This window comes from Camelina sativa, chromosome 2 (genome assembly GCF_000633955.1).
Source record: "Camelina sativa cultivar DH55 chromosome 2, Cs, whole genome shotgun sequence".
NCBI classification, from domain to species: Eukaryota; Viridiplantae; Streptophyta; class Magnoliopsida; order Brassicales; family Brassicaceae; genus Camelina; species Camelina sativa.
Window position 1 is genome coordinate 25230635 of NC_025686.1, and position 11313 is coordinate 25241947.

Below are 11313 nucleotides of genomic sequence, written 5' to 3' on the forward strand. Positions count from 1 at the left end.
TTTTTTTTTTTTTTTTTTTTTTGATAAACAAGATCTTACTTTCATTCAACTAATCAAAGTAGCAATACAAACGGTGAAAGAGTTCAAAGCAGAGCTTGCAAAAGGAACATAAACAACAGAGATAAAGGTAAATAAGTCGACAATCATATCCAAGAGGTGTTGGAGATTTGAGCAGGTGAGCAACAAATCACAATCTAACTCTAGGTGAGTCAACGCCACATTCGCTGAAACAGTGGGAGTGTGGTAGATGGTCCTTATCATTAAGACATGGGACGTTTGCAGGACTTCCGTAGCCGAGAGACAAGAGGGTTTAATCTGCTCAGTGGCAAGGAATAGAGTGGATGTGGGGTTAAGGTCGGGCATGGTTTGCTTGAGAAGGTTTCGGTAACCACACTCCATGGAGCAAAGGTCATAATGCCGAAACTCTTCACGCTTTGATAAGGGGAAGGACACTTCCTGACTTTGTTGATATGATCTTGACAAGGGTTGGAGTGCAGGGAAAGTGTGGGAAGAAGAGTGGGAAGGTGTCGGTAACCTTCTCTTCTTGAAGAAAAGATCATAATGCCGATCTTCCTAGAGCTTCCAGGTTCAGCACAGCTAATGCAGAGATACACTTGAGATAGTTCCGGGGGTAGCTGAAGCAAAGAGGTTAGATTCAAGAGGAACTAGTAACCACCGCAGCTCAGCAGAGGCGGGGTCATAATGCCGGTCCTCATTGATCTTTGGCAATCAAAGGTAAAGACTCTAAACATTTCTAAAGGCAGGGTTCTCAATGCAACTTCGCAACAACAGAGCATCAATGATTGATTATATTTCAACTGCAGTCTTCGGACAGTTGATTCTATAAATCGACACACAGATAAGCTACGGGAAGACGAGAGAAGCTTTGGAACAAACCTGGATCGATGGGGAACAGAGATTAGGTCTCGGGATCTTATCAAGATCTTACACAAATCCGACGTCAACACAGAGCTCCTGTCCAACTGCAGCCAAGCAAACCACTTGGTGAGGGGATCTGGATCCAAGGAACAGAGAGATGACAAGGTTGACTTCAAGGGGAAGATGTGACAAAGACGATGAACAAGATTATAAGAGCGGTCTGGGGTCTCGAATTTGTCGTTGAGGGGCTGGAGACTCGTGAGAATCACCTCACTGTGAGAAACCACCGATTGAGACGGAGGGAGGGGGAGGTGGTGAAGCTGAAGCATGGCCGGAATTATTGAGAGGAGTCGCGGTGAACTTCCGATACATTCACCGTTGGAACAGGCCGAAACTAGACTTAAAAGACAGAGCAGAGAACAAAGAAGAAGAAACAGCTTCCCAGCAGCGCCGATCGGAACCGACGCCGCCGGAGAGAGGATCATCGGGAGTTGTGCCAGGGAGAGAAGCGGCTAGGGCGAGTTCGAATACTAGCTATTAGATCTTTCTGCGGGTGAAAAGACTTTGTATATTGGAGTTAATCGAAAAAGAATCTCTCATTACAGGAAAACAGTTTCTCAAGCGGTGGATTGATTTACCTTTTTTTAGTGGAACAATGTTCTTTTAGTACTTTTGCCATTTCTCCAAGGAAACACAGATTATGTTCCACCTTTTTAAATTCCACTTTCCCACATGATACATCATACATCTATGAGAGCTAATTCAAAATTTTATATAATTACTTTGATTGATGACAAAATTTATTTTGTAAATCGTAATTCAATGTCAGCATGAATAAAATAAAAATGTTAATATATAAGTTTTGTAATTGACAAACTAACTTGGAGGGAGCGGGGGAGATTTTGTGAAGGTGGGTGTGAATTGGATTTGTAAGTGTAAGTGTAATATATAATTGTGGGGCATAATGAAAACAACGATGTCATCCTACTATGATGTTTATGCTTTCATCAAATTTGATTATGATTGGCATCCTTAGATCTGCTTACTATATATGGTTCTAGACAACTGTAATTGTCACTCTTTTTTTTTTTCCAAAGAAACATAATTTAATTAGCTGCAATTTCTATTCAGAATTGTATATGGCTCACTGGATTACTAATTAAAGATTTANGTGACAAAGACGATGAACAAGATTATAAGAGCGGTCTGGGGTCTCGAATTTGTCGTTGAGGGGCTGGAGACTCGTGAGAATCACCTCACTGTGAGAAACCACCGATTGAGACGGAGGGAGGGGGAGGTGGTGAAGCTGAAGCATGGCCGGAATTATTGAGAGGAGTCGCGGTGAACTTCCGATACATTCACCGTTGGAACAGGCCGAAACTAGACTTAAAAGACAGAGCAGAGAACAAAGAAGAAGAAACAGCTTCCCAGCAGCGCCGATCGGAACCGACGCCGCCGGAGAGAGGATCATCGGGAGTTGTGCCAGGGAGAGAAGCGGCTAGGGCGAGTTCGAATACTAGCTATTAGATCTTTCTGCGGGTGAAAAGACTTTGTATATTGGAGTTAATCGAAAAAGAATCTCTCATTACAGGAAAACAGTTTCTCAAGCGGTGGATTGATTTACCTTTTTTTAGTGGAACAATGTTCTTTTAGTACTTTTGCCATTTCTCCAAGGAAACACAGATTATGTTCCACCTTTTTAAATTCCACTTTCCCACATGATACATCATACATCTATGAGAGCTAATTCAAAATTTTATATAATTACTTTGATTGATGACAAAATTTATTTTGTAAATCGTAATTCAATGTCAGCATGAATAAAATAAAAATGTTAATATATAAGTTTTGTAATTGACAAACTAACTTGGAGGGAGCGGGGGAGATTTTGTGAAGGTGGGTGTGAATTGGATTTGTAAGTGTAAGTGTAATATATAATTGTGGGGCATAATGAAAACAACGATGTCATCCTACTATGATGTTTATGCTTTCATCAAATTTGATTATGATTGGCATCCTTAGATCTGCTTACTATATATGGTTCTAGACAACTGTAATTGTCACTCTTTTTTTTTTTCCAAAGAAACATAATTTAATTAGCTGCAATTTCTATTCAGAATTGTATATGGCTCACTGGATTACTAATTAAAGATTTAAAAGAAGAATATAATTGAAACTAAAAGATAAAAAGAGAGTAAGTAGACGTCCTTAATTACAACTTTTCTTGTGTACATCATTGCATTCGAACATAGAGGAGTCTTAATTTACGTGTTTGTTTTAAGTTCTCTTTTGGACAAGTTAATATGCTTTCGAGCCTCTAATCTTCCTCTTTCTTAATAATCTGATCCAAAACCAATACAATATTTTGCGTACGTAGGTTGATTTTTCTCAAGTGATATGCATATTATTTTCTTTTTAAAATGTCTTAACCGGAGACATTACAAATTTGATTAAACCAAGAATAAACTAATCAGCCAATTTCTCTCTTCCCCTAAAAATCAGCCGTATCATATGCTCATTCCATTTGCATTCCCTCCAAAAGAACAAACTTTACATCTTTTGTTTATATTTCACTAACAAACATAACCAAAAATTTCCAATGTTCTTGAACTCTCCTCTCCGATAAGGCGATAACCATATATAAAACCCCGGTTTTCGATATGAATACTCAAGAAGAAGTAGGAGAATTTACTCAAATCTTCAACGCTTTGATGAGTTTAATGAGGAAATTCATATTCAAAGTTCTATGTGCGGGTCCAATCCCTAATCACGTCTCATTCATCATGGATGGAAACCGCAGGTTCGCCAAGAAACACAATCTTACAGGCCTAGACGCAGGACACAGAGCCGGTTTCATATCCGTGACATATGTTCTTCAATACTGCAAAGAGATTGGTATACCGTACGTGACACTCTACGCGTTTGGCGTCGATAATTTCAAGAGACAACCTGAAGAAGTTGAGTGTGTGATGGATCTGATGCTGGAGAAAGTCGAGTACACGATCAATCAAGCTGTCTCCGGGAATCTAAAGGGCGTGAGAGTGTACTTTGTCGGTGATTTGAATTCGTTAAACGAGCGTCTTAGAGTGGCGGCACAGAGACTGATGGAAGTTACGGAAGAGAATAAGGATCTGATGGTTGTGGTTTGTGTTGCGTACAGCACAAGTCACGAGATTGTTCACGCTGTTCGAGAATCTTGCGTTAGAAAGTGTGATGGTACTGGAGATGATCCGGTAGTTTTGCAGGTTAGTGATGTTGAAGAGTGTATGTATACATCGGTTGTGCCGGATCCAGATCTTGTGATAAGAACCGGTGGAGGAGATCGACTGAGTAACTTTATGACGTGGCAGACTTCGAGATCGCTTCTTCACTCCACTGCGACTCTTTGGCCGGAGTTAGGGCTCTGGCATTTGGTTTGGGCCATTCTTAAATTCCAGAGAATGCATGATTACTTGCAAAAGAAGAAAAAACTCGACTAAATAGTTTATGAGTTAAACCCTAGAATGAACTTTTAACCCTTTCGTTTGATTTACGTTTTTCCCGCAGACAATAAACTATGAATTGAAAGAAGAAAGCAACAAAAAGATTCTTTTTCATTATACATGTATTGGATCCGAATAACAAACACAAAGACACCACAAATAGAGGCTTAATTTAAACACAGTTTTGTTTACCAAAAAAAAAAAAAAAAAAACACAGTTTTGTAAAGAAAAGAAGCAAGCAAATCTTGAAAAGTTTTGTATACTAGTATCCATTTCGTTTCTGCCATCTAAGAACATAAGACAATCATGTCATCTTGCCAAAATACATTGTAAAAAATTGTATTTTCGAGAGACTCTTCTATATATATATAAGGTTACTAGATTCAGCTAGAAGTTTACTTCTGTTTTATTGAGGAGAACAACTAGTTCTCTAGCTAGTAGTGGGTTTTCAACTTGAAGTGGCAGAGTTCATATTACAGATTCTAGGTTCTTAGTACAAACAGCTAGACAGCGGTCTCTGCGAAAGGTCTTCTGCTATGAGCCTTTAATACAATTCCTCTCTTTTAATAATATATGGTCCAAAACCTATACAATCTTGTAAATAGATTAATAATAAATCTATTTTTCTTGACATCATTAAAAAAAAATCTAAAAAAACCCTCCAATTTAATACCTTTTAAAGACTTTCAAGCTATTTCAATAAATTTTCTTTTAAGAAAATTTACCCATTAAATTGATTTGGATTAATATCTATATGATTTGGATTAACCGGGAGACATTACATATTTGATTAAATTAAATCACTAAATCACCCATTCTCTCCCTCCCCCTAAATATCAGCCGTATCATATGCTCATTCCATTTGCATTCCCTCCAGCAAAAAACTTCATTTCTTTTGCTTATATTCATTGACTCACAACAAAACCAAAAACCCCCCATGTTCTTGAATACTTCCCTCCTATAATTAACCATATACAAAATCCCGGTTTTCGATATGAATAATACCCAAGAAGAAGTAGGGGAATTCACTCAAATCTTCAACGCTCTGATGAGTCTAATGAGGAAATTTATTTTCAGAGTTCTACGCGTTGGTCCAATCCCTACTAATATCTCATTCATCATGGATGGAAACCGCAGGTTCGCCAAGAAACGCAATCTTGAAGGCCTAGACGCAGGACACAGAGCCGGTTTCGTATCAGTGAAATATATTCTTCAATACTGCAAAGAGATTGGTGTACCTTACGTTACACTCTACGCCTTTGGTATGGATAATTTCAAGAGAGGACCTGAAGAAGTCAAGTGCCTTATGGATCTAATGCTGGAGAAAGTCGAGCTCACGATCGAACAAGCTCTAACCGGAAATATGAACGGCGTGAGAATAATCTTTGCCGGTGATTTGGATTCCTTAAACGAGCGTTTTAGAGCTGCGACGCAGAGACTGATGCAGCTCACGGAGGATAATAGAGATCTTATTGTTGTGGTTTGCGTTGCTTACAGCACAAGTCAAGAGATTGTTCATTCTGTTCGAGAATCTTGCATTAGAAAGACTAAAACTGGAGATGATCCTGTAGTTTTAAAGGTGAGTGATCTTGAAGAGTCTATGTATACATCAGCTGTTCCAGATCCGGATCTTGTGATAAGAACCGGTGGAGGAGATCGGCTGAGTAACTTCATGACGTGGCAAACTTCGAGGTCACTTCTTCACAGAACAGAGGCTCTTTGGCCGGAGTTAGGGCTCTGGCATTTGGTTTGGGCCATTCTTAAATTCCAGAGAATGCAAGATTACTTGCAGAAGAAGAAGAAGCTCGATTAAATAGTTTATAAGTTAAACCCTAGAATGAACTTTAACCCTTATGCTTGATCTACATGTTTCTTTCGGTATAAGAAACGTTGAAACAAGAAAACAGAAGAAAATCCTTTTTTTTTATTGTATCGGATACAAATACAACACACAAAGACACACAGAACATCGATAACTTTTTGATTTAACGATGCTAAAACACTACAATTAAGGGCTTAATTTAAACACAATTTGGTCAAACAAAAAAAAAACATATCTTTAAAGATTTTAGTACTTAGCCACTCCAGGACCAGGTTTTCCTTGGAACCTGCAGACATTACAGAGAGGTGAGAACAGAGAAGGAGTTTGGTATTTTTCTTCTCCACCCATCATCGGCATAGGGACTCCGGTCTTAACCGGACTAACGTATCCAGGCCGATATGTTTTACCCAAAACTCCCTCGACGAGATCACTCAGGTTGAAAAACTTAAACTGAGTCTCTAGATGAGCAAAAACATCATCTTTAGGAAGCTGATAGTTATGAACTCTATCTTCTTCTTTCCCAATTGGTCTAACCTTAATATCCATCTGAACAATCCCAGATACCGTGACTCTCACGTTATTCCTCTCATCTGTTCTCTCAACAACAACTTCCCTTTCTTCAAGATCCATTCTCCACTCTGCTTCACCTCCAGTTGGAACTTCAACTTCTTCTCCGTTCCATCTCACCACGAGAGAGTCTACAGAATCGTCCCAAGACGAAACCTTCTTGGCCGCGATGACGAGGTTGTGACTATCGAACATCACTGAGAAGGCTTGAACCCATGTGAAGTCTCTGGTTCTACCAGCAGGTCTTGTACCAATGAAATGTGCATTAATTTGAAGATTCTCGTCAGAGACGATGGCGAAGTTCCCGTCTTTGTTTCCGTGGAAGTAGAACATCACACCGTCTCCTCCCACAAATCTCGGGTCGTAACACAAAGATCCATATCCGTTGCAGTTTGCTATCCTCCCTATTCAAGCACACAAATCAACCAAGATTAATATTATGTGTGTTAGGCATCTCACACATGGACAAATGTTACAAACTTAACCAAAATACATGAAAATGTTCCAAAATGTTGAGATTTGGAGCTTACATTTGCAGGTGACTTCACATTTGCTGCTACAATCAATGAAACAAGCTTTTTCCTTTTTGTTCATCTGTGGTTTCCTCTCGGGGCATTCCTTAGGACAAGTGAGGATCTTTTGGTTACAAGATCCTCTTGCCAAGCATTGAACTCGCTCTTGGCCCGAGCCAAGTGGATACAAAACCTTGTAGTTCGTTGAAGCTGCATCATAAGCACCTTTCTTCGCTGCTGAAACAACCGCGAAAACAGAGACAAGAACGATAATAGTCACAAGGACCCTCGACATTTTTCTTTTGTGGTGTTAAAAGAAACAGTCTTTTGTTGTATGTCTCTTCGGATTTTGATATGAGAGAAGTGCAGGGGAGTGTACTTATAGATCAAAGAGGCTGGAAGCAAGCAGCAGAGAGCGGCTTAATTAACGGTCCAGATTTGATAAAAATCACATGAAGAATCGAAGACCGTGTAAGAAACAGCTTCGACTTTTGTTTATTATAACTTCTTTGGGAGAACAGCCTCTAGATTCGAATTCAAGTATTTAACTAAAAATGAAAATATGTATTTCTTAGTAGGAAAAAGTCAGCCTTCAGAAAACTAAAGTACAAACTGTCATATAAATCATTAAGACACAAAAGGTCGGCTGTAACCATTTAGGTGGTTCGATCGTAAAGTCATATGCATGCATATATAGTTCGATTCTTTTTCGTTGTTTAATCTAATTTACTATCCGCATAAGAATTTCAAAACTAATCTAAAGAAGATGTATTCGAATTAAGCATTTGAAGTAATTTGTGTATACCAATTCTATGTTAGACGAATTAGCTAAATATTTTAATTTTACCTCGAAAAAGGTACCTATAGATTTTAATTAACATTTTCAGCTAGTTGATCTAGGACATTATATTAAAAAATATTAACATTACCATTGTGCAGTTCAACTTTTTCACATTATTCTCTGCTCACCGTGGACTAGATATGTTTACCCAGAAGCCAGAATATATATTCGTCAATTTAAGGCTGAAAAGCTGATGGGAACCATCGATCACGGATCTTAATTCATAATTTTAAAAGAAAAAATCAAATAACCACGAATGGTTGCACTAAGTAATCATCATCATTGTGGAGTTGACAATTTATCTATTAATTCCATATACTTATAAAAATATGATATCTATGGTATTGAAGCCATGTACTCATGTGATGGGTAACATAATTTAATTTCCTTGGATCACATGAACTATGCCTAGAAAATTGCAAATTTGATTATTTAAATCTGGTTTGTATTGCTATTGGCTTGTAAGTTTTAGAGAAAATAGTGCTTTAGAAGCATCTCCAGTTGTTCTTGAGAACCTCCCAAAAAACACTTGCTTTCAAAGTGAATAACATACAAATAAAACGGGAACCAAGAAACTTAAATGTCAGATTCAAATACATCAATATACAAACACATAAACACTTTTATTTTAATTGTTAGATAAACGTATACAAAATACAACGGAACAAGGAAAAAATAAGAAATCAAGGGATTTGCTTCTGGCGCAAGAAACGTCTTACATTTCTTAAACCCTCAAAAACAGCACAAACGGGCCAAATGTTATCTTTTTTTTGGCTCTTATTACATTACATTTTATGAATATCAAATAATATATTTCCAGAAACAAAACAGTTACAAATGCGAATTTATTTAAAAATCAGAGAAGTTTCCCATCTTTCTCCTTCTTCTCATTAGATATCAGCAGAAAGTGAATCTTCTTGAGGCTTGAACCTGCAGAGTCTGCAAGTTGGCGAGAACAGAGAAGGCGTTTGGTATTTGTCTTCTCCTCCCATCACAGGCATTGGGACTCCAGTCTTGGCGGAGCTGACGTAATCAGGACGGTAGGTTTTCCCCAAAACACCCTCAACTAGCTCACTTAGGTCTAAGAATTTGAACTGAGTCTCGAGATGGGCAAAAGCGTCATCCTGTGGCAATTGGTAGTTGTGAACTTTGTTCTCTTCTTTCCCTATAGGTCTCACCTTGATGTCCATCTGAACAAGACCAGAGACTAGTACTCTTACGCTGTTCCTCTCGTCGGTTCTTTCAATGATGATCTCTCTTTTCTGTCCTGTAATTTCCCTCCATTCGGATTGTTCGTCTTCAGGGAGTGTAATGAGTTCTCCATCGTATCTGATGGTAAAAGCGTCAGATGTTTCATCCCATTGAGACACTCTGTTGGCTGTGATCACGAGCTTGTGGTTTCCGAACATGACATTTAGGGCTTGAACCCATGTGTAGTCTCTGGTTCTTCCAACGGGTCTTGTACCGATGAAGTGAGCGTTGATCTGGAGTTTATCGTCTGAAACGATCGCAAAGTTTCCGCCTTTGGATCCGTGGAAATAGAACATCACACCGTCTCCTCCAACAAATCTAGGGTCGTAACAGAGAGATCCGTAGCCATTGCAATTTGTTTTCCTCCCTGTAAGAAATAAGGAAACCGGAATTAAGCCAAGTTACTTGTGTTAGAAGCATACCAATTCCTTGTACCACAAATAATTAATCAATCCACAACTTAAATCTATATACTTGTTAATTAGAATCCGGATAACATATTACTTTGCGAGAAGCAAACTGTAACTAAAACAAAGGAGACCAATTGAATATAGAATGTACTTACATTTGCATGTAGCTTCACATTTGCTAGTGCAGTCAATGAAGCAACCTTTGGTGTTCTTGTTCTTCTTGGGCTTCCTCGTGGGACATTCACCGGGGCAAACAAGTGTCTTATAATAACATGCACCGCGAGCCTCGCACATAGCTTGCTCTTGTCCTGTAGGCATCGGTGTTAGCATCCTGTATCTTGCAGCTGCTTCACTCTGCTCCTTGTCCTTCTTCTCCTTCTCTTTCCTCTCTTTTTCCTTCTTCTCCTTGTCCTTCCTTTCCTTATCCTTCTTTGCCTTTTCCTCCTTATCCTTTTTGTCCTTCTCCTTCTTGTCATTCTTCTCCTTTTCCTTATCTTTCTTCTCCTTGTCCTTTGGACCGTTACCGTTACCTTTGCCTTTGCCATCATCATATCCTCCTTTACCCTTGTCTACTTGTCCCTCGTTCCCCTTGCCGTTATTACCGTTGCCTTTGCCACCATCGCTCTCTGCAACTGCAATGACAATATCGCTCAAGAGAAGCAATGCAACGAGCGCGACAAGCACATATGACTGTCTGCGCTCCATCTCTCAAGTTCAAGTCTTCTTTTATTGGCTTTTGCTTGTTCTTCTTCTTTTTTGGTTTCTCGAAATGTTTCTGTGCTTTTGGTGTGGTGAAATGTTGTAGCAGGAAGAGGGATTATATAGAGTGAAGAAAGAAGTCAGTTGACTTAATAAAACCTCATATGATAATATCCCTTGCTTCATCTTGAGAAAGAAGCCGACTCTTTGAGTTCATCTCAAGTCGTCTCCATTGATTTCTTTACAAAAACATAGCTTGATGAAGCTTCAACATCAAGACTTTTTAAAAATTGTTTAAGCTAAACAAAAACGTACATATATCATCAGTTCACATTCTATTTTACTCATTTCTCAATGCCTCATGATCAAAACATATTTATAATTACTTCATTTGTTCCCAATAGAAACATATAAATCAAATTTTAAAATTATCTATAACCAAAATTCTTCACCGTTTCATAGTGATTTGCTAATACATTATGTAGTTATTTTACTATGTATAAAAATCTGAATTATTCTCTACAGGCTTTTCAGTCCAATTGTTTCTTCTTGATCCCTTTTTGTGGAAGGGAACGAGTAGTGAAAACGTGAGGATGCCTTAAAAAGAAAGAAGATGCCCTCATGTCTAAACATCTCTGTAAATGTGTGCATTTTAAGAAACTTTTCTTGACTTCCATTGGCCCAAAGCCGCCCACTGTTGCAAGATTTGCACCTTTCCGAGAAAGCAAAGAAAAGTCAAACGCGCCAAAGTCAGCTGGCCGGTTTATTATTAACCGGATTAATTATCTTCTCAACCAGGAACAAAACCACACTTACAAAGAGTGTTCTGTTCTGTCCTGTGTCTATAAAG

At 38.6% G+C, this 11313-nt stretch overlaps 4 protein-coding genes across 4 annotated transcripts; 2 read left to right on the forward strand and 2 right to left on the reverse strand.

The window, feature by feature from the left end:
• LOC104737952 (dehydrodolichyl diphosphate synthase 8-like) lies at window positions 3392-4518 on the forward strand. The gene has a single exon (XM_010458198.1). It carries the CDS (start codon window positions 3540-3542, stop codon window positions 4356-4358), a length of 819 nt encoding a protein of 272 aa, XP_010456500.1. The 5' UTR covers window positions 3392-3539; the 3' UTR covers window positions 4359-4518.
• LOC104737961 (dehydrodolichyl diphosphate synthase 8-like) lies at window positions 5307-6265 on the forward strand. The gene has a single exon (XM_010458206.1). It carries the CDS (start codon window positions 5356-5358, stop codon window positions 6172-6174), a length of 819 nt encoding a protein of 272 aa, XP_010456508.1. The 5' UTR covers window positions 5307-5355; the 3' UTR covers window positions 6175-6265.
• On the reverse strand, window positions 6277-7595 carry LOC104737969. The gene is made up of 2 exons (XM_010458215.1): window positions 7281-7595; window positions 6277-7154 (listed from the first exon to the last, which is right to left on the reverse strand). The coding sequence occupies exons 1-2, from the start codon at window positions 7555-7557 to the stop codon at window positions 6430-6432; spliced, it is 1002 nt and encodes a 333-aa protein (XP_010456517.1). The 5' UTR covers window positions 7558-7595; the 3' UTR covers window positions 6277-6429.
• Window positions 8782-10551, reverse strand: LOC104737980. The gene is made up of 2 exons (XM_010458225.1): window positions 9920-10551; window positions 8782-9721 (listed from the first exon to the last, which is right to left on the reverse strand). Exons 1-2 carry the CDS (start codon window positions 10467-10469, stop codon window positions 8994-8996), a joined length of 1278 nt encoding a protein of 425 aa, XP_010456527.1. The 5' UTR covers window positions 10470-10551; the 3' UTR covers window positions 8782-8993.